The sequence below is a fragment of the Sarcophilus harrisii genome, chromosome 2 (assembly GCF_902635505.1).
Source record: "Sarcophilus harrisii chromosome 2, mSarHar1.11, whole genome shotgun sequence".
NCBI lineage: Eukaryota > Metazoa > Chordata > Mammalia > Dasyuromorphia > Dasyuridae > Sarcophilus > Sarcophilus harrisii.
Genome location: NC_045427.1, coordinates 450,841,918 through 450,866,139, shown reverse-complemented (window position 1 = coordinate 450,866,139; position 24,222 = coordinate 450,841,918). Strand labels below are relative to the sequence as shown.

Below are 24,222 nucleotides of genomic sequence, written 5' to 3'. Positions count from 1 at the left end.
TCCCTCCATCCCTCCTCCCAGGAATCACTCCTGTTTGGGTCTCCCTTCCCTCTCTTTTGACCTTGTGATTAACTAGACGAACACCAAAGAGTCCCTCACCCTTGAATCCCCTGCCCTATTGTCCTTCCTTTCACACCCTGCCAAATCTCAATCCTGCTTCACACCCACTATCTGCTTCTCCACTGTCCCCTTAGCAATTGGTACACTACAAATTCATGCTATCTAATCTCAACCAGAGATTGTTCTAAGGCAATCATTTTAATTCTTCCAACTAGGAAGAACACTAAACAGCTAGATAGCAAAGCAGATAAGAGTGCCAGCTATGCAGTCAAGAAGACCCAACTTCAAATCCAGCCTCAGATACTTCCTAGATCTTTGTTTACTTCAGTTTTCTCATCTGTAAAATGGGGATAGTATAGTACTTACCTTCCAGGATTGCCAAACGAAATAATAATAGTCAATGGCTTAGTACAGTACTCAACACATAATAAACACAATATAAATAATAGCTATTTTTGGAACTATGTCAAAGGGCTATAAAATGTTCATACTCTTTGATTCAGCAATGTCACCACTGGGTCTTTATCTCAAGGAAATCATAAAAGACCCATATGTGCAAAAATGTTTGTAGCAGCTCTTTTTATGTTGGCAAAGAATTGGAAAATAAGTAGATGCCCAGCAATTGGGGAATGGCTAAACAAGTTATGGTATATGAAAGTAACATTATTGTTCTATAAAAAGTGATGAACAAGCTGATTTTAGAAAGAGATAGAAAGATTTACACAAAATGCTGATGCTCAGTGAAACAAGTAGAACCAGGAATACAGTGCACACAGTAACAGCAAGATTGTGCAATGATTAACTAAGAAAGAGTTGGTTCTCAGCAATCCAGTGATCCAAGGCAATACCAATAAACTTTGAATAGAAAACACCATCTACAAGCAGAGAGAGAACTATGGAGACCAAATGCAAATCAATGCATGCTATGTTCATTTTTTTTCTCTTGTATTTTCCCCCTTTTTTCTGATTTTTCTCTCCCAACATGATTCATAAAGAAATGTGTTTAAATAGTCATCATCATCATCATCACCACCACTACCACCACCACCCAACAGACTCTATCACATGTTTCAGCAGTGAGTTAGGATTTTGTCTTCTAAAGTCACCCATGCTCCTGGTTCTGCCTCTGGGGACAAAGAGAGTAATTCTGATTCCTCCTCCACAAGAAAATGCTTCAAATCCTTGAACACAGTTGCTATGTCCCTCCTGAGTCTTCTCTTCTCCAATTTCCTTAGTGAGGGCCTCCTTTGGCCATCCCTCAAGGTTATTCATGTTCTTCTTAAACTGTGGCCCCAGAACTAAACAACCCTCCAGAGAGGATCTGACAAGAACAGCAGGACTGCTGGTTTCTTGCCCTGGGGGCCAAAGCTTCTCTCAAAGTGGTGGGACCTCCTTAGCGTTCTTGGCTGCTCCCTCCCACAGCTAATTTTTGGGGAGCCTGTCAAGTGGGATCCTTGTCTCCCTGGGAGGCGCCATTCAGCCACCTATGTTCTAGGAAGCTTCCTCAGCTGCCCCAGGCATCAGTGTTCTTTTGCACCTCCAATTTTCCTCAGGCTTCAGTCTCATCACCCCCTTTGTTGAGACATTCTCAGCTGGGGAACAGTGTATCCCATGCTTTAGAACCCATGGGCCCCAGGCCAAGGCCTAGCTCTGCTTCTCTGCACCTGCCCCTGCTGACTCCTGGTGCCCCGTCTTTTCTCCCCCCCTCATGGTAGCCTCCTCCTTCCCGGCCCCCAGGCCACATCCCTTACCATGAGAAGCCCCCCAAGAGGCACAAGAACATGTCTCATCCTCTGCTTCTTTAATTCGATGGTGCTACGCCCACACTCACTCCTAGACAGCTAGCCCATTCCCATTGCCCTTATACTTTTCCCATCCCAGGTAACGGCAAACAAACTTGGGGGTTCTTTGGGGCATCTGGGATTCCCCACCTTATTTCCTTATACCTTAACCCTCCCTATGTGCTGCCAGTGCCCACTTCACATTTTCCCACCCCTTCTCTCTGCCCCAAAAGGAACACACCTCCTTTTGTATTCCTTCCATCTTCTGGGGTTCACAGAGAGCTGGCTCCTCCTGGTGACACCGGCCTCCCCTCTTTCTCTCACACTCCTGAGACTCACTGGTGTGGTGGCGGAATTAGGGTACCCAACTTTGCATCTACCCAGATCCTGGAGGCCAATCCCACCCTTCCTTAATGCGTCAAAGTCCCTAATGGAGACCAGAGAGTGGCTACCTCTACCCCTACTTCTACTCTACCAGGGGACTCCTGCACACATGTGATGTTCTCTCAAAATCCCCAACCTCCCAGTCTCTTAATCTACCTTATTCTTCCATGAGTCCCACTCAGAGATGATCTTGCTCCTGATCTTGCCATTAGCTACAAATTCTGACTCCATGGTCATGAAATCCAAAATTCCTTTGTGTAATCATCAGACTGTAACATTATATCTAATTCTTCTGTCAACTGATACTTCACTATGCAATCGTCTGCATTATCTAAGATCTCTTCCCTTCTCAATCTCAGTTATTTACTATCTCTAACTCTCAATCTTTTGCCTCCTCTTATCTCCATCACCTTGCCAAACACCAACCCTGGATTACTGTCACTACTTGCCTCCTTCCCTCTTATTCATATAGTTATATTCCCAGCTATTTACTTGTTTCCTCCATTATAATGTGAACTCCTTGAAGGCAGAGACTGCTTTTGCTTTTCTTTAAATTTCTATAATACTTTGCAACATGGCTGGCACAGGGATGTGAGCAATAATAATAGCCCCTATCTCTCAGGACTGTGAAGATCAAATAAGATAATCTACAAGCAGTACTTTATAAACCTTTAAGTGATATATAAGTGTGAAAAATTATCTTCATCATCATTATTATTATTGAACATTAAAGTCTTATAAAAATACTCATTTACTATATCCAGTAAAAAGAAAGAAAAAGGAAAAAAAAACTTGTAAAGAGTATTGTTAGATAGGTATTCCTTTTTTTTGTAGGGTTGGTATTAGATGGCCACAAAGGTTCCTTCCAACTCTCAAATTCTGTGATTCAACAGAGTTTACATGTACCAAATGATCCCAAAGCATTAAAGTTCTTAAAATCCCTTACTTCAAGTCCCATTCTGGAAATATAGATACTTCCTGCATCTCATATATCCATGTACTTTAGTACAAAGAATCTCTTGATAGAGCAGTGTGGTGTTATAAATAAAGAGCACTGAGAGTCAAAAGACCCAAATTTAAGCCCTGATCTTGCCTTTCCCTGCTCCTGTGTGACATTGGGCTGGTCACTTGGTCTCTCTGCACCTGTTTTCTCATCAATAAAATGAAGGGATTGGCCTTCTGCGAGGTTCTCTCCACATCTAAAGTTTTATGATCTCACAGTCTCCCCCAGACCCTGCCTGTGACATTTATCATGACTTATTTAGTTGGTATTTTTATCCATACTTTGTAAATAGCAAGTAATTCTGAGACAAACCAACTTCTAGGGAGGAGTGGGAGGCATTTTATTGTTTTATCATTCTCATTAACATTGATATGTGACTGTATTTATAACAGTGTATAATCTCGGAATAGACCCCTCTCCTCTGCCCCACCCCCACACAAATGAAAGCTGAAATCAGGAATAAGACTAATTGGAAATAGCAAATTATCAATTGACTGTAGCCAAATACCTGGAATAAGTTTCTATGTTCAATTTATCAGAATTGTTATGCAGGCTATGCTCAGGGGAGAGAAGAAAACCAAATGAAAACAAAGCCATGTGAGGGATTTTTTTTAAGTAAACTTCTTAATTAAGACAACATAGCATAGCAGGTATAACATGACTTGCAATCATGAAAACCTGAATTCAGATTCCACCTTGGACATCAATGTAATTATTATTAGATGATGATCTATTGCTTTAAAGTTTACAAATATTATCTGATTGGTCCTCTCAATAACCCTGGGAAGTAGAAGCTATGATTATCCTCATTTTACATTGAAGAAACTGAGGCAAAAGAGTTAAGTGACTTGGCCAAGTCACAGAGCTCTAAAATGTCTGGTGCTCTGGCCTGGTGCTCTGGCCACCCTCTGACAAAGATATCTTGTTGTATAGCCACAGGCAAGGTATCATTTTCTTCATGGCTAAACAAAGACTAGGTGAACCAGATGATCTCTTGCATTCGTTCTAGCCTTTAATAAAAGATCCTATTCAGTCTGCTTATTCCAATCCCATTCCTTGATCACTGCATCTGCAAAATCTCTATTACACAATGATAACCACAAAAATGATCTAAAAGCACTAATACAACTTTGTTTAGGAAAAAGGTAGTTAATGAGCACTGACTTATGAATATTATTCTATACCTTCTCCTACACAGAGGACCTCCTCAGGTAGTTCTATCTTCCATGGATCTCTGAAGCAATTCCAGTAGATCAAAAGCATTGACACTTTCTCACAAGCTAGGGAGGTCAAATATGGGCCCAGTAAAAGACATCATGCTTATCATCTGAGGACTAACCTAGCTAAGCACAGAGAGGCTAGCAATTATAACATAAATGACTCAAATTTCTATAGTGCTTTAGTTTACAAAGGAGTTTCTTCCCAATGCCACCATGAGTTGTATAATACAAGTGAGATCAAGCCCATTTCTCAAATAAAATAACTAAGATTTCCAGGAACTGGAATCATTCAACAAGCATGTATTAAGTGTTTACTACATCCCAGTCACTGTGCTAAAGCACTGGGGATGCAAAGACAAAAGTGATCAATCCCCTCCTCCAAAGAGCTTGCATTCCACTAGAGGAAACAATAAGAAATATGAGATTATATGCCAAAAAAATTTATTTTGAAAGGGGAACCAACAGTTGGAAGGATAAAGAAAGGTTTATCTAGAAAGCAAGTCTGAAAGAAGACCAAAAGCTTTAAGTGTTCCCTACCAAGCACAGCTAGATGACAGAATGGGCAAAGTGTTGAAGGCTGGAGTTAGGAATACTCATTTTCATGAATTCAAATCCAGCTTCAGCCACTTACTAGTTATATAATCCTGGGCAAATCACTTAACTGCCTGCCTCGGTTTCCCTATCTGTAAAATGAGCTGGAGAAGGAAATGGTCAACCACTCCAGTATCTTTGCCAAAAAGAACCCAAATGGAAGAGTCAGACTGAACTACAAACTGGCCTAATGCTTGGGACATAGAAATGCTTGGGGATGAAAAGAAAAATAAAAACACAGTCCTTGGCTTCCAGGAGTTCATGTTCTGGTAGGAGAGCCAACAAATAAAAACTATGTACATATATGATACATACAAATCAGTTGAAAAGTCTTCTTTTCAAGGAAGGCATTACTGATAGGGGGACCAGGAAAAGCCCCTTGCAGAAGGTAGCTAGAGTTAAACTTAGTCTTACAAAGATTTGAAATCAGAGGACTTCAGTTTGAAATCTAGTCAAGAGTGTGCTGATAAATGTTTAAAAACCAGGTTTTGGCAAGAGAAGGTGGATTGGGAAGGGGAGGAGAAGATATACACTACATACTTTTAAGTTTAATCTGCATTATTAACATTTTTTCATCACTTTCCTAAGTCTAGATAATCAGCAAGACAAAAGAAGCCTCAATTGATTCGCAGCATTGGCAAATTTTCAAGTGGTAAATGCTCACACCCAAAATTTAACAAATGAGTATTAACTGGCTCCAGCATGTCCTCTGAATATAGCTGTTATTTACAAGCTATGATTCTGGGCAAATCACTTAACTTTTTGGGAAAAGCGCTGGGTTTTGGAATTTGAAGAGCTGGATTTAAACTCTGTTCTTCTTTGGATCCAGTTTTCTCCTCTGTTAAATGGGGGTATTAGATCAAAGGATGCACAAGGAATTCTTCTGTTCCAAATACTGCAACCCTAAAGACAAGTGGAAACAGAGTGGCAGGAACGAAAACTATGAGATGGACAGCATGAGAGTCTCACTTAATTATGAACCCTGAATAGCAAGAGAATCAATGATAGAAAGGCCTACAGTCCCATCTGAATGGGACCTCTACAAAATATGTCCTAGGACGGGAACTGACTTTTGCCTCTTGTATCCCCAGTACTTCGCAGTGCCTGGCGCACAGAAGGCACCTGGAAATGTTCTTTGATTGACTGACTCCTAGAACTGGAGAGGAGCTTTTGGTTCACTGAGTTCAGGTCTCTCGTTTTACAGAGAAGAAAAATAAGGTCTCAGAAAGGTGAGGGGCCCAAGGTCACAGAGCTAACACCAACCTGGTTCAACAGAACCAGGGAGACATGACTCCACATCTAGTGCTCTGAGACAGTGCTGCCTTCCCAGGGGGAGATGGACAAAGCTCCCATAGCAGAAGGTGAGAAGGCGCTCGGAGCCACGGGAGAGAACAAATTCTTCTGAGTCAACTGCTGAGCATTCTAGGCAGAGAAGCCACTGGGGAAATGGCAATGAAGACAAGGACATCAATGGCACCGGAGGCACTGCATTATTCCAACAAGCCCTTCCACCTTCCAAATAACTGAGCAGGAGGAGGACGCTGCCAGTGGGTGGGTGCCTGCCCAGAAGCCCCCAACTCTCCGAGATGGCACGGAGGAAGGGGCTGGAAACAAGAACAGGTTGGCTGCATCCCACCAGGGCCAGGTGTTTTCATTCAGCCTTCTGATACAAGACCATCGCTAGCCTCCGGGGCCTTGCCTGGGACTCAGTGGGCCAAAGGGGACCTGGGCTGGGAGGGAAGGGAGATCTGGCTATGGCCTGCTTCCTCTGCCCCAAACAAACGAAAACTCTGGGGGACCTTTCCAGCTCTCCATTTCTCCCCTGCTTCCAGCCAATCTCCGTTCCAAGCATTTCCTAACCAAACAAAAAGAGAAGGAACACCTGGTGCCTTTCATCAAAAGGCACTCTGGCTCTGAAAATAAACCACTCTGTGAAGCATGAATCAGCTGGTGGTTATTTCAGGAGGCCGCTGCACCCTTCAGCCTGCAGAAGGCGGCAGTAACAATCTCTCCAGATCGCAGGATTAGGGTTAGGAGTTGATAGGAATCCTAATGGATCCTTCTAAGGGGACCCTCCCCTGCACCTCCACAGTCCAGAGGGGGAATGATTTGTCCGAGATCATATAGCTAGTAAGTGGCAGGACTGGGATTCACAAGCCAGCTCTTCTAACTTCAAAATCTAAACACAGTTTAGTTTCACCTGTAACAAGAGTAATGAATGTTTTATAATCTTTTATCTCAAAGCTCAAAATAGACTTGAGATTATTTAATTTAGATGATTAGTTATAGTTCAATTTAATTTAATCATTTTACAGATTAGAAAACTAAAGCCCAGTAAGAAGTGATTTATCTGAGTGCAGATTTAAAAAAACAACAAAAGACCTGGACAAATCCACACATACTCTTCACCATCATTAAAAAAAAAAAAAAAAAAAAAAAAAAAAAAAAAAAAAAAAAGCACAATTGCTCATCTAAGGCACATATATATGTGAGCTAGATGACTGGAAGAGAAGTAACATTAGGGAAACAGAAAAAGCTGTGGTTCCCTGAATGGATCACCTGAAAGAGAAGGGACTCCTTTGTGGACTTCCAGAAAGTGGGTAGACAGGATTACCAAAAATAAATTGGTAGTTTCTGAAAAGATCTTTGAATCAAAGAATCTCAGAGATCAGCTACATTAGAATGCAGTTGAGCAAGAATTCTTACAAATCCCCACCTACCCTAATTCTTATCCTCAAGTGATTACCACTTCTGATTAAACACCTCCCAAGGTGGCCCATTTCCACTTTGAGACAGCAGCGATCCACATCTATATGTGTATGTATGTACATGTTTTATTTATAAATAACACAATATTATAATATATGAGTATGTGTATGTATTAGTACCCTCACTTTACATAACCAAAAAAATGAGGCTCAGAAAAAGGATGTATCTTGCCTTAAGGATGATTCACCTAGTAAGTGACAAATAGGAACCCAGGTATTCCCCAATTCCATGCCAACCCATTTTATGATGCTAACAAATATTTTCCTATTGTTAAATTATCAAACTGGAAGTGATAGTAGGCCTTACACAAAGTTGATTCAATCACCATTTTACAATAGGGTCTATCCTCTCCTGGTATTCACAAAGACCCTCAAGGAAGGTAAATAGAGTTTCTAAAACTTACAAATATTCCAAACAGACTGCATGAAGTGCAGTTTCTGTAGTAATTAGGGAATATGTTATATCCATTTATCTTCAAAAAGAAGCAAAATATAACAAAAGAAACAAAAAAAAACAGTAAAAAAAGAAACAAAATAGAAAAGGAATAAGGAAAAACAAGAGAAAAAAAAGAGCAAAAGGAAAAGAACAAGCTACAGCAAGTTCCTGCTGTCGTGATGAATAGATTGCAGGGCACCATAGTGTAAAGCTACTGAATGCAGGAGTCCACAAAGGACTGTCTAGGATTAACAGAGATAAATGTTTGAAACAGCAAGTAGCTCTGGTTCATAAACACACAAAGGTAGGAATAAGAACTAAATCTGAAATAGCTTCGTGGGCCTTGCCCCCAAAAAACAAGTAGTGGCTTCCCATAGCACAGAAGGGATGAGTCACCCAAGTAATTCCAAATTATTGACATATTCTGTAAGATGAGACAAATCTATGATGATAGAAAAATAGCATTTGTTTAGATTTCATTGAACTCTTTTCCTGGAGGATTTCATTTGGACTGATTTATTCTGGTTTTCATGACTAAACATGTCATTTGGATACCCATACCATTTGGTAGGTGGCTACTACGAGGGGGATTTCTAAACTCAGGCCTAAAAGCAAACAAGGAAGTCACTTGGGATGCCGACAAAAATCTCACGTGAGCCCATTAAAGACCACTAGAAATCTAGGTTCCTGTCATAACTCTGGATGGGCCAATACAGACTCAATACTTTCAGGGAGATTGTCCCTGCTGAATGCCAAGATTCCTTCCAGCTCCAATATCTATGTCCTAATATGAAGTCTAAGGTCCCCTCTGACTCCAATGTTCTAAAATTCCTTCTAGCTACAATAATTTAGGTTCTATTACAAAATAAAAACTTCCCAAATCTGAGATTCTATGATTCTAAATTGCAGAGACTTTCTTTGACTCAAATTCCTGTTTGGAAAATAAGGATATCCTACAAACTTCTCTTTGTCTCTTGATGGAGGATAAAAAGAAATAGTGTGTGAGAATGCTTTGAGTTCAGGTAAAAAGTACCATGTGAAGGTTTTGCAAAGGTGAATGTTGAAAACTATCTTTGTATTTATTTGGAAGAATATAATCGTTTTTAAAAGTACCATGTGAAATCAAGCTGTAACTTAGTATGGAACAGGACAGATAAGTTTTAAGAGCAGAAATCATAACATACTTTGTACCTGGGTAGCCTACAAGGAATGCTTAATGAGTCTGGAATAATATGTCTCACTACTTTGAGGTCACATACATAGTTATAAAAGCCTCTAGAGGATCACTCTAATACAAAATAAATAATTCTAATTTCTCTAGGTTTATAAATCATTTTCTTAGGGGTAGCTAGGTGGTGATAAAGCACCAGCCCTGAAGTCAGGAGGATCTGAGTTCAAATCTGGTCTCAGACACTTAACACTCCCAAGCTGTGTGACCTTGGGCAATTCACTTAACCTCAATTGCCTCTGGGGGAAAATCATTTTCTCCAAAAAGTCTCGTGAGATATGTAATACAAGAGTTATTATCTACAGAGGCAGGAATTGAGGCTCAGAGATGGAAAGCCATTTGCCCAAACTCTCAAGCTGGTGAGTAGCAATCAAGACTCCAACCTAGGTCCAGTGCTCTATAATCTAACCTGCCTCCTTAGACAAGCAACTGATGCTAAAGGAAAATACTTTCCTCTGAACAATCTATGAGTAAAGGGTACAACAATTATAACTTGCAAGTTATAAATAAGGAAAATTAGACATAGGCAACAACGATCATACAGGTACAAATGGGAGTTCAGTTCCATGACGTCTCACTGCCAAACATACCCCTCCCAATTCTCACACACACACCCCTCTCATTCCTGTCCTTCGATCTGAACCTGCTGAAATCCTCCTCTTCCTGCAAGGCTCACTTTAGGTTCTATGCTCTCTGTGCAAGCATTCTCCCCCAACCCAAGTGATTTTCTTCTATTCTTCAATCTTATACTTTGCTCTTTCCTATGCATTTATTACATGCTAATTTCACATAATATTTTAGCATCATAGATAAGGTCACAGAATTTATACCTGAGAGAGAGCTTGGAGACCATCTAGACTAGCCTCTCCCTCTCTCTATTTTACAAATGAGGCCCAGAGAGATTAAGTGACTATACAGTGACAAAGTAAGGTTCAAATCAAAGTGCTGTTTCTACTGTACTAAAATTTGAACACCATACACACACCATACACATTTTCCTTTAGAACAGGAACTGTCATTTTTTAAAAATGTGTCAGCTTCAGTGCCTGCGTGCTAGACTTGTCTACTCTAAATAAACAAACATTTGTTAAGAGCCTATTACAAAGGACTTTTAGTATGCACAGGAAGATACAAAGATGTTTTTTTAAATGCTCCCCCAACCCTAGCCATAAAGGAAGACAAGAATTTTACTGTTCTTAGATATAATCCTGTGTCTGATGGGTTGGCAAGGAGAATGACTTTAGCATCTGTCCCCCACAGCCATATTCTGTTTCACACAGGGTTATACAGTGGGGTCAATAAATTGAAAAGTTGAGCAAGCATTCTCCAGGCCCTGTCCTCAAGGAAATTCTCTTTGACCTAGTGAAAAAAACAAGCAATTAAATTAACCTTTATAAATGGGCATTTGAGATCTTTTACTTTAAGTAGAATTCAAACCTTTGTTCATTTTTAAACCTAGATACCCTATCTATCTAGGGTCAGCAGTCCATCTGGTGGCTAACTCACTGGGAGCTCATTTCTGCTATCACAGCACTTAAAATACCTTCTGTACCTTTATCAGAGCATACTGAGTAATCACAACACCCTTTACACTGTGCAGGGAATACTCCCACAGACAAATGTGACAGGCAGATAGATGTCCACTAAAGTCCCTAGCAGTATCCCTCTTCCAATCTATTTCTATCTGTCTAAATGCTTCTTTCTTGCCACTATAAACTTCTGATACTTTGCTTTAGATATTAAGCTAGCATGGAGCACCTGAATAAAGTTGACATTTCTAAAGCATTTTATAATTTCTGAAATATACACATGTATGTATATGTACACACATACACATATATTTGTGTATGTATACACATTTATATTATACATGTATATAAATAATATACACACATATACATATTGCTTCATCTAATAATTTCTCTCTATATATATCTATTCCCTTCAAGTTACTCAGATGGTTAGACCACTTGGAAACAGTCCTAGATGCTTTATTTCATTCACTAGATTTTTATTAAACACCTATGTTCTTGTTACAATATATAATTCAAGATGCATTAAAACTCTTGCCCTCCAAGTGTTTATAATCTAATCTTTTTAGGAGTGAGAAGTGGGAAGAGGATAATAAGAATTTCTAAGGATTTGAGAGCTATCCTGAGGGGGAAAGATGAGATATCCTCTGCATGGCCCCAGAAGTTGTGAAGAAGCAAATTGGGGTTTGGAGTAACATATTAAAATGAGAATTATCCAATACTGGAATGGGTTACCTTCTATAATTGGAGGGCAGGCCTATTTCTTGCCATACGCTATACCTCCGACACCCTAACTGCCTTTTCCTCAGTAGCCCATTATCTGCCACAATGTCAACCATGGTTGATTAATCCACAACCTCCATGCTAATGGAGCCTCAATATTTTTCATATGCCTATTCCAATAGGGGCTGGATGACTCAGGTCCTGTTGTAGAGGGAATTCCTGTTGAGATATCTGATAGACTAAATAGTCTTTGAAGTCTCTTCCAACTCTGGAATTTCACAATAAAAAGATGGAAAAGTTTCCTCCTCCTCATCTGCCACCCAAAGCAGGATGAAGCCCATGGGGAATCAGATTTGGATCATTTTCTTTTCTGGAAGGTTGTATTATTGTTTTGTGTTTAAAACCAAAAATCCCAGTCAAAAAGAAATGTTCCAACTTAGACCAGGCAGAAGTTGAGTATATACAAGGCTATCTGTGGGGAAACCTTGATTGTATTTATTTTCAAGTTTTTTAATACTAGTCCTCAGTCAATCAAACAATGCAAATCAATTCAAAAGAAAGACATTTTACTATGAACAATTATAAGTACAGATATATTAATATGAAATAATATAGTAAGAAAAGTAACAATGTAACATTCCCCCAAAAAACCTGGGTCACATTCTCACAAATATAGATATAATCAAGATAAGAGAACTATGAAATGTTCTTGTTTATTTGTTCATTTTACTCATTAGGTGGAAGAAAGTATGCTAAAGTTTTAACTAAAATTCTAATAAGCATGGGCATCCCCAAGGGTTCTACCCTAGGCCCTCTTCTCTCTCTAGATTATTTTGCTTGGTGATCTCATCAGCTCTCAGAGATTCAATTATTAGCTCTATGCTGATGATTCCTAAATCAAGATATCCAAAACTAACTTCTCTCCTTGGCCTCTAATTTCCCCATCCCTAATTACCCAATGGACATCTTAAATTGAATGTCCCACAAACATCTTAAACTCAACATGTCCAGAATTTAATTTCTCTCTCCCTTCCCATCCCCAAGACTTCTTTTCTTCCTAACTTTACTATTACCATTGAGGGCACCAGCATTCTCTCTGTCATCCAGGCTTTCAGCCTAGGTATCCTCCTGGTCTCCTCATTCTCTCACTCCTCTCCATATCCATTTTTATTTTTCTCCACCCATTTGGCCCATCTTCAAACCTTTATTATGCATATCTATCAAAAGCAAAACATCTTGGAGTTGGAAAACCCAAAACCCATCTCTTTGCATCACAGTGAGAGTGAGAATGTTTTGTTATTTCCTTTCCTTGTATAAATGTTCACTGTGCTTTTCTCCATGTGAACTAGAACAAATCACAATCTCTCTGAGCCACAGCAGGTATGATCATTGTTGCACTGCCTTTCTCAAACATTGAGTGAAACAATGTATATAAAGTTCTTTGTAAATATCAGTCATCATTAATATAAGCTCATTGATCCTAAATTGAGAATTAAGAAAAAAGTGGCAGGGTTAAATTCTATTCCTCAGATTTACCAATATTTCCTGAAGATGAAAAGAAAAGTTAATAAATTATCCACAAATACTAACTCAACCAATCATGATAAGAAAAAATGCAACCAAGTTTTCAAAAGTTCAATTCAACATTTATTATATGCTCATCTACAAGATCTGATATTCTCCATGCCAGAAGTACAAATATGAAAAATAACATAATCCTTGCCCTCAAAGAGCTTACAGTCTAGCAGGGAGATAAGACAGGAACATAAATAACTATAAAATATATCAACATGTGACAAGTGCACAGGAGCTTGGAGAGAAATTAGATCAAGGAGAATCAATTATCAGGGATGTCATGCTCAAGCTGGAAAGAAGGAAGGGGAGAAATTCAGCAGGTGGAAGTGTGGGGCAAATCTATTTCAGGTATAGAGAGAAGAATACTCACATGGCAGAAGGAGTCTCCATAAGACTGAGGAGAAGAGAATGATAGAGTTTGGTTGAAATTGAGAAGTGGAGAGAGAGGATAATGTAAAATAAGGTTAGAAAAGTTGCTTGAAACTATTGCAGAGGATGGGAAATGCTACCCTAAGGGCTCTGAATCATTTTCAGTAGACTAGGAATCATACAGCGTGAAGGCTGTTAAGTAGAGCAATGATGTGATCAGACTCAAATTATTCTGGCAATAACACAAAGGATGAACTGGGAGAGGTGAAAGATCGGAGCCAAGAAGACCAGCTAAGAGGCTGCTACATTGGTACAGGCCAGAGAATAGAGAATCTGAATTAGGGCAGATACCATAACACTGAGAATAAAAAAAAGAATAAATGTAAGAAATATTGTCATGGTAGAATCAATAAAACTTGGCAACTGATTTGGTAAAACTAAGGAGGGGCCAAAGAAAACTTCAATATTTCAAGGCACAAGATATTTGGGATATAATGAGGCCAACTGGAGAAATAAAAAAATTGAGAGAAGGAGCAAACTATTGGGCAAAGATTGTGCAAACAAACTATGTAGTTGTCAAATCATAATATCAAGAAGTGGACAGAAGATCAGGTTCCTTATCCAGTCCCATTCCCCAAAGTACTTGATGCAATATGTGGGAATCTAATGTCCCACCGATAACCTTCTTGATTTCATATTTTTCCATTGGATTCATGGCTTACTTCTTTATATCCACTTATTCAAAAAGACAAGATAATGAAACTAAGGGTCAGAGAGATCATTATTTTAGCAGTGTGGACACACCCTCCACATGGAGCATTTTAAGTAAATGGAAAAGAGCAGACCTTTGCTTTCATGGTATAAAGAACTCTTGAGTTAGTTAATTCCTCCTGGCAATTCAAATCAATACCTTCTCTTCAATTCAGAATTGTCTAAAGCACTGAAAGGATAGGTAATCTAATCAAGGTCATACAGCCAATATGGCACAACTTGAACCCAGATCCTTCTGGCTTCAGAACCAGTTCTCTATCCACTAAACTATATGGCCTAAATATTCTCTATGTAAATAAGTAACATATTTATTGTTCTTCCAAAAGTTTAATAAATCATACTTTCAGTGTTTTGAAATCAGAAAGTAGTTTAGATTCAAATCTTTCTATAAAAATGGCTTTTTTCAAGGCCTTCCTTTTTCAATGCCCTTTCAGATGCCAACTCCTCCAAGAGCCTTACCTCTTCTATCAAGTTGAAAGTCACCTCTCCCCTCTAAAGTTTTGCTTTGTTTTTGTTTGTTTTTAGGGCACTTAGTCTGGATCTCTCCTTTAGCCCTACCTTAAATAATGTTATGTGAGCATATTTCATATATCTTCCCTTTTTCTACCGTTTCCCCTCATTTAACTGCAAAGAGGGAAAAAACTGTCTTACTATCCCTTAGGCAGTAGTTTGGTTTCAAAGTAGGTAGCATATTAAACCTGGAGTCAGGAAGACTGAGTTCAAATTCAGCCTCAGACTCTTACTGGGCTTGTGACTAGCCCAATTATCCCGGGCAAGATAATTAATGTCTATTTCCTCATCTGTAAAGCACAGATGATAACACCTACCTCTTAGGGTTGTTGTAAGGATCAAATGAGATAATATTTGTAAAGCATTTGACAAACCTATGCGATCCTAGAACTATTTTCTTTTGTTTCTCCAGTGTCCAACATAGTGCCTGCATAGCACATAGTTGGCACTGAATATTTATTTCTTGGAATGAATTTTCTTCAAAATTATTATTGGCTTTCAACCAGTTGAAGAAAAAAAATTGACATAAAACATTTAGCCAGTTTCTCTCTTTCCTCTAACAATAGGCCGCACAAATACATCCAACTAAATATTTTAACATCAAAAAAAAAGTATACTACAGTAGGACTGAATTCTTCTCCCAAAAATACTCTTTCCTACCCAGGATGTCTGGTTTTTAACTGATAGATCTGAAGTTTGGTGCATGTATTTCTGCTGCACATCTGCAGTGTACTAGAGTATAATTAATTATAAAGAAGAAAAAGAATGCAAAAATAAGATGACCTCAGAAGCTCCAAATGCTATTAGCTTTTACTAAAAATGAAATCCCTCTTAAAATTAGCTAGTGCTTATCTAAACTATTGTCAAATTTTACTTAACAGCATAACCAATTCTAACTAGCACACTACAAAAAAGGAAAGCTGGGGGTAAATTCCTCCACTACTGACATGATGATTAGTGGTTATATTTTAAAACCTCTCACATCTGCTCCCTTCTGCTCTCCTCCCACTGTCATCATGCTAGTACAGGTGCTCAGTAATCCCATGACTGGGCAAATGCCAGGGGGGTGTTGAAGCCAGCTCCGCTAGTAAGAGCTGATTGTTAAACTTGCAGTGTGAACATTTATATCGCAGTAATCAAAAACACTATATGTCAAAGCTTTATTTATTATTTTGCTAAAAGTGTATCACGAATCCTTCCCCTGCCCCAGATAGACAGTTGGTATACATTAGCCAGGATACCCCTGACAGTGGCTGCCCTAGTGAATTCCCACTTCCATTTTCTCCAAGCTTCAATCTGTCCCCGTGTCTCTCACACACACACCCCTCTTCTATACACCAATCTGGTCGTGTCAAGATTGAGTGATGAGAGGGGAGGGTGCACCATGTACACAAACAAGCATTGTGTAAGGGAAAACATGATAGTGAGAAAGCATAACTCCAAGGGAAAAAAACTAAGGAGCGAGACCATCATTTTCATCTGTAAGGAAAGGGGCTCTCCAAGGAGGAGGCAATATGGAAGAGAAAGATACATGCAATAAATAACTGTGGGACATACAAACACCAGCCTTTACTTACTACATCATAGCCTGTGGGTGCCCGGTTCCGAGAAGCAACCACTCCAACTCCTGTAATGGGGTCCATTGGCATTTCAGGCAAGGCTTCTGAAAGGTCTTTGACTTCAGGCATGATGGACTGGTCCTGAAACAGGGAGCAGAAAGGACATTCACGTAGGATCCTTAACTGACTTTTAATATGAGCCACATGAGAATTCGTGAGCTTAAAGACAAATGTTCTGTGCTCCGTTTGGCAGAGCTCCCCCTTCCCCTTCCGGTCTAGCTACAGAGTTCTGTCTCTATGTCCATAGCTCAGAAGGGCTGGCCTGACCGCTTGAGAGTCTACTCAAAGAACTGAGATAACAATTAATGGAGACTCATTTCCACCCAGAGGAGAAAAGTCTAATCTCCACCCCCAAAAGCAAACCCCAACCCCACACTCAGCCCGGCTAACAACAAAACAGACCCTGGGCAGCTTCTCAGTCATCCTGGAAAAAAGTCCCAGTCCACAGCATGCCCGCATTCCTCTCTTACACACCCTCTGCTTCTCTATAACTCAATTGAGAAAAGAACATCAGAACTGGGAATCATTTAATCTAATCTCTTCATTTGACAGAGAAGGAAAGTGAAACTGAAAGACTGTCCCAGAGTTAGAAAGTGGTTATGGCAGCACTTGAATCCAGGTCTCCTGAATGAAGTCTAGTGTGGCTCCCATTAGGCTATGCTGGGACCAATATCTTTACAAAGACAGGCCCGGATTCTTTGTAGACAACTCTTTTTCTTGATTTATTTATTTATTTATTTAATTTATTTTTTTTTTTATTATTATAGTAACTTTTTATTGACAGAATCCATGCCAGGGTAAATTTTTTTTTACAACATTATCCCTTGCACTCACTTCTGTTCCGATTTTTCCCTCCCACCCTCCACCCCCTCCCCTAGATGGCAAGCAGTCCTATATATGTTGAATATGTCCTAGTATATCCTAGATACAATATATGTGTGCAGAACCAAACAGTTTTCTTGTTGCTCAGGGAGAATTGGATTCAGAAGGTAAAAATAACCCGGGAAGAAAAACAAAAATACAAACAGTTTACATTCATTTCCCAGTGTTTTTTCTTTGGGCGTAGCTGCTTCTGTCCATCATTGATCAATTGAAACTGAACTAGGTCTCTTTGTCAAAGAAATCCACTTCCATCAGATTACATCTTCATACAGTATTGTTGTTGACATATATAATGATCTCTTGGTTCTGCTCATTTCACTTAGCATCAGTTCATGTAATTCTCTCCAAGCCTCTCTGTATTCATCCTGCTGGTCATTTCTTACAGAACAATAATATTCCATAACATTCATATACCACAATTTACCCAACCATTCTCCAATTGATGGGCATTCATTCAATTTCCAGCTTCTAGCCACTACAAAGAGGGCTGCCACAAACATTCGTGCACATACAGGTCCCTTTCCCTTCTTTAGTATCTCTTTGGGGTATAAGCCCAATAGAAACACTGCTGGATCAAAGGGTATGCACAGTTTGATAACTTTTTGGGCATAGTTCCAGATTGCTCTCCAGAATGGTTGGATTCATTCACAACTCCACCAACAATGTATCAGTGTCCCAGTTTTCCTGCATCCCCTCCAACAATCATTATTTTTTCCTGTCATCTTAGCCAATCTGACAGGTGTGTAGTGGTATCTCAGAGTTGTGTAGACAACTCTTTTTCAAAGAAGATCACAGGACCACAGATTTAGCAATGGAAGGGACTTGAAAGGGCATCTACTCTAACCCTGTCATTTAACAAGGAAGGAAATGAAGACCCAGAGAAATTAAATAAATTGCCTGGGGACACACAGTGACCAAGTGTGAAGAAGGATTCAAACACCACAGTTCTTGATCTTGTCCAACCCACCCTCCATTCTCCAATGCTGGCACAGAACCTAAGGGCAGCAGAGTTATTCCTAAAGACCAATGCTAATTGTTCCTCAAGCTCCATCACCCCCTTTTATAAAGGCAATGAACTAAAAGCTAAGTCATAAAATTCTGATTTTATGATACTTTGATACTCTGAGGAAAAAGGAGAAGTGGGACTATCACTCTAGCAAGAGCCTAGCTCTTCAACAAAAATCAGGGGAAACTATCCCAGATTCAGAGTCAAAAGACCTGGGTTCAGAAGTGACAAACTTTACCTGTGAATTCTGGGCCTAGGAGCTGGGGACCAGATGATTTCCTCAAGGTTTGACACTCTGTGGTCTGTGATCCAATAGTCTTTTGTTTTGTTTTGTTTTTACTTTGTAAAGCTTTTTATTCTCAAAACATAAGCACAGATAATTTTTCAACATTGACCCTTGCAGGAGCAGTTAGATGGCCTAGTGGATAGAGCACCAGCCCTGACATCAGAAGGACCTGAGTTCAAATCTGACCTCAGCCACTTAACACGTCCTAATTGTGTGACCCTGGGCAAGTCATTTAACCCCAATGGCCCCGGGGGGGGGGGGGAAGTTGTGTTACAATTTCTTAGTCAATGTTGAAAAAATTACCCATGCATATGTTTTGTAAATAAAAAGCTTTAATTACAAAAAGAAAGTACAATTGATTGAGAAAAAAAAACCAAAACATTGATCCCTGTGTTTCAGATTTTCCCCTCCTTCCCCCCATTCCCTCTTCTAAATGGCAAGCAATCCAATATATGTTATACATGTTAAAATATATGTTTAATCCAATATATGTAAACATATTTATACAATTCTCTTGTTGCACAAGAAAAATCAGATGTGATCCAACAGTCTTACGATACCTCCCAGGCCTACAATCTAAGTTCTAGCATTCTAAGGACACTTCCAATTCTAGCTCCTATATCCACAGGATAGGGAACATTCTACAAACAATCACGTATTTCTCAAAACAGTATCTTGGAAACAAAAGGACTTGTAGCTACTTTTAAAGGGACAACCCATGAAAGAATTGGCTAAATCCTGCCTCCTCATAGCAATTAAATTTCAACACCTCTAGGAGTTGAGAGCTTTCCCAGACTGCTTACTGCTTTTGAAACCAGCCAAGTACTTCATCAGGCACACAGAGAAATCTCCAGCTGCAGAAACCATTGGGGGAAAAAAGAGCACAACCTCATAAATTAGATTAAAAATGTGGGCAATAATTGTCCATTTATCCAGCATTCCCTGAAACCTTAAGAAGCTTTCCAGAGCCATCCCATCAAAGAAAGTCCAGCTCTACTCAGTGAAGTGTCCATTAATGGCTATTCCATACAGCACCACGGACAATTTCTGGTTACTGACAAAACTTGTATCCCTTCCTCTCTAAATCCACCGTCACCACCACAAAAGAGCCCTCATGATCACATATCTAATTACTGCAATGACCTCCTAAGGGATTTCCCTGTATCTGTTCTAATCCATTCTTCATAAACTGCCAGACTAACCCTCCCAAAGTCCAGATCTGGTCATGGCTACCAGACACGGTACCAACGACTTCAGCAGCCTCCATGGGTCTCCATGCAGATAGCAACCAGGTGTGTGTACATATGTGCACATATAGCTATATACACATACGGGCACAAACATGCACATACATATGCCCATCTCCCAACACCAGCTGTCCGGTGGGCACGATGAGCCACCTGTCCTGTCGGCACCCCAACCTCCTTATCAAAACTGTGCTCCTTATCTTCTTAAATAGCTCCATCCTCCTTCAACTTCCTATTCATTGTCAAGGACAGCACTATCCCACCAATCATCTTAGTTTGCAACCCTGATGCCAACTCCTCATTTCCTAATCCCTCACATTGTTCTCTTCTGTGCTCACCCCAGAACCACTCCCTTTGACCAGCTCGCCGCTGGCCTGTGCTCTCCCAGCGCCTTCTAGTGGGCCTCCTGCCTTTGAGATTGATCCCACACAGCAAGCCCGTGGCAGGGCTGTACCCCCTTCACAAACAGCAGCAGGTCCTCCCACCTCCTTTTTCTCGGCCCTAAGAGCTTTTTGCCAGCTGTGCCCAAAGTGCACTTCTCCACAGTCCCCTCCATGCTCTCTTCAGTCCTGTCAGACTTCAGGCATCTCACTCCACATGTCCAAAAGAGAGCTCACTGTCTCCCACCCCAACCCCACCTGGTAGCATTCTTCCAAGTGGGCATTTCATTTCCGTCTCTAGGATGGTGCTGATCTTCCTCCTGCCTGGATGCCCTCTCCCCTCATTGGTAGCTCTTAGAACTTATCCCCTCCAAGGCTCCATTTGGCCATCTTCTCCACAGAAGGCCTTCCTAAAGCCCCCCGCTGCTAGCGCCCCTCCTGCAAATCCTGTCGGGTCTATTTTGTGTGTTCCTCTCCCCTTGCTCTGACCCAACTGCCCCCTGATTGTAGGCCCTCATCACCTCATGCTTAGAATACTGTCATGCCCTACCGGGGGTCTGCCTGCCCTGAGTCTCTCCCCATTCCCATCTATCCTCCATTCAGCTACTGAAATGATTTTCCTGTGAGGGGCAGCTCCATTATACATATCGTCTTTCCACTCGATAAATTCCAGGGCATGGGGCAGTGAGGTGGGGCAGTGGATAGAGCACCAGCCCTGAAGTCAGGAGGACCTGAGTCAAATCTGATCTCGGACACTTAGCACGTCCTGGATGTGTGACTCTGGGCAAGTCACTTAACCCTAGTTGCCTCAGCAAGATAAATAGATAATAAATAAATCCCAGTGTCTCCCTATTGCCATCCGGATCAAAATTAACATATTTGGCACTCAAGACCTAGCTCCCTCCCAGTTTCCATCTTCTTACAGCCTTACTCTCTAAGAACATACTCTAATCCAGAGACACTGGCCTTCCAGCTGTTCCACAAACAAGGCACACCAAAGCTCCAGGCATTTTTTTGGCCAGTTCTTCAAGCCTGTAATGACCTCACTCTTCATCTCCTACTAAAATCCCATCTTCTTCAGAAAGCTTCCCCCCATCCTTAAGTCTATTGTCTTCCTTCTGAATTATGTCTTATTTATCCTGTATATAGCTTATTTGTACATATCTGTTTACTTGTCTTCCCACTCCCCCATTAAACTGTGTGCTTCTTGAAGACAGATACTTTTTTTGGTCTCTTTTTTGTATCCCCAATGCTTATTACAGAGCCTGGTAAATAATAGATGCTTACAAAATGTTTGTTAAGCAGCTCTCTCCTCTAACAGAATATAAGCTCAGTGAGAGCAATGAGTGTTTTAGTCTTGTCTTTGGATGCCCAGCACCTAGCACAATATCCACTACTTATTTAACAAATGTTTGTTAATAGATATTGCTCTGCTATTCTTCAGTGACTCCATCTTGCCTGTTAAATCAAATTTCTCTACTTGGTACTGAGTCTGGCCCCACCTTGCCTTTTCAAACTTGTTTAATATTTTGAAACTCAAGATCTCACAGGGATGAATGTTGAGAACTATTTTTGCATGTAATTGGAGAAATAAAATACTACTGAAATTTTAAAAAGAAAAACATTCCTGATGAGTGGTTATTCAAGATTTTGCTTGAATTGCAGAAAGTAGCACAAAGGATTGAGTATGGACCTAAACTTAGGAAAATTTGAATTCAAATCCTACTGCAGATACTTCTTGGATCTGTGACTCTGTGCATCCTCTCTAAACTTCATCTGTAAAGTTTTCTCATCTGTAAAAAGGATGTTGTGAGGATCAAATGAGATAATATGTCAGGCACTTTTCCAACCTTAAAATGTTATATAAATGTTTTTTATTAGTAGTAATATTATTGAAGGCCTTCCTGTACAAGCCATTCAATTTTTGAATAGGTCTCACTACTAAGGAAGATTATCCTTATATGGCATAATTTAAGAGGTATAATTTGCCTCTGCAACTTCTGGCCACTTCTGTAGCTAGGCAGAAATCAATCAGCAAGCATATGCCAATGGTGTGTTGGACATGAAAGTACAAAGTAATATTTACTCCAAAAGAGTTACATTCTAATGAGAGAGACTATTGTAATATATAGATACATACATGCATATATATGTATATATATCATAATATAAATCAATAAAAATACAAAGTAGTTAAATAAAAAATCATTTAAGAGGAAGGGCAAGGGAAGGAAGGGAGACAGGAAAGGCTTCATGAAGAAGATCTTAAAGGCAGAATTAAGAAAGGGATGCATTCTAGGCATGTGGGATGGTTAGCAAGGAGATCAGAGAGGAAGAGCTGTTTCTCAGGGACAGAGAAGGCCAGAACATGTCTAATTCTTCTTCTGGATGAAAGCTTTTCAAACATCTGTAAACAGTTGTCTTTTATATACTACCTGAACTCATTCCTCGCTGATGAACAAAATCCCACCCTTCCATCTCTTCCTCATCCCAATGCTTCAGAACTGTTCTCAGTCTCCCCCTGGACAGGCTTGTTTCCCAAGCCCCTTTAACCCAAACCTCATCATGTCCCACTTAGCTACTCCCCCTTTCCATCGCACTCTCTGGAATGCCTGCCCCACAGGTAAATGCCATTGTTTCATCCCAAATCTTTTCTTTCCCTTCCATATGGGCTCCCACGGACACCTGGCTCCTTTCTGATGACACAGACTGTGTCACCCTTCAAAGGACTGCCTTCACTTACCCTCATTCCCTCCAGCTCACTGGTCACAGTGGAGGAGTCCTAGTACTCTCCCTGTCCCCTTCACTCTGTAGCCTCTTCTCCTTTGAGGTTCACGCAATCCATCCCTAGCATCCAATCAAAATTCTGGTAGAAGTTGTCATCCATGGGACTTCCAGGACCCTCCCCCTATTTCCTCACTGTCTGGCTCACAATCTTTCATGTCTCTCCAACTTCTGCCCTCATGAAAGGAGACATAATGATATTCCCTCAGACACCCTAACTTCCCAGTTCCTCACTTACTCATACTTGTTCTTCCATCCCACCTCAGCCACAAAGACGGTCATATCCTTGATCTTGCCAACACCCACAAATAACCACTTTCATGTTCCTGAACTATGAAATTCCTTTATCTGATCAAAATCGGCTGTCATTTTACTTCTCCCCCTGCCTTTTGTCCTCACTAGACCTCCAATTCCTCCATCCTCCACTAGTTCTCTCCCAAACCATCAGGCTTGCACTAGCTACACTTTATTCCCTTTCTCATCTTGACCCCTTAGTGAACCAGTACAGCTCTATGTTTTCCTCTTAAATCACTTTCCTCCTTAGCCTGAGCTGGTCCTCCCAAAAATGAATCTTAGATTAGTGCCAATATCTGGTGTATGTTCACATTCACATGCTACTAAAAGAAGTTAGAGAGGAAAAAAATCATAGAATTGGTTTAACTGAGTCCCCTATAGATTATGTTATATAATCTCACATGGCCCCATACTGTAGCAGTGTAACCCTTAATTACCAGTGTAACCAACTCACTCCTCCCCTCCCTTATCAGAGGCTTTTCCAAAATCTTATCCCTCTCCTCAAACTTCCTATGGCTCTCCTTCCCCATTTTCTCAACTGACAACTTTGCTTCTTATTTCACTGAAGTCTTTTAATAAAAGGTCCTTTTGTTTCTCCTATCACATTATTCAGATGCTACCTTCTTCACCCATCTTGAAGAGAAGACTTTTCCCTTGCCAAAGCAAACCCCCCCCTCTCTCATTTCTACTCTGACTTCTCTTCAGTATTTCTCTGTATATTGGCTTCTTTCCTACTGCCTACATGTCCATGTCTCCCCATACTCAACAAAACC

At 40.3% G+C, this 24,222-nt stretch overlaps 1 protein-coding gene across 2 annotated transcripts in view; it reads right to left on the bottom strand.

The window, feature by feature from the left end:
* Nucleotides 1-24,222, bottom strand: part of MVB12B (multivesicular body subunit 12B) — a 275,519-nt gene that overhangs the window by 227,135 nt on the left and 24,162 nt on the right. For both annotated transcript variants that reach the window (XM_031954307.1, XM_031954308.1), the window contains exon 2: nucleotides 16,529-16,651. In XM_031954307.1, coding sequence (XP_031810167.1) covers nucleotides 16,529-16,639 — 111 coding nt within the window. In that variant the 5' untranslated portion in view covers nucleotides 16,640-16,651. The remainder of the gene's footprint in view (nucleotides 1-16,528; nucleotides 16,652-24,222) is intronic.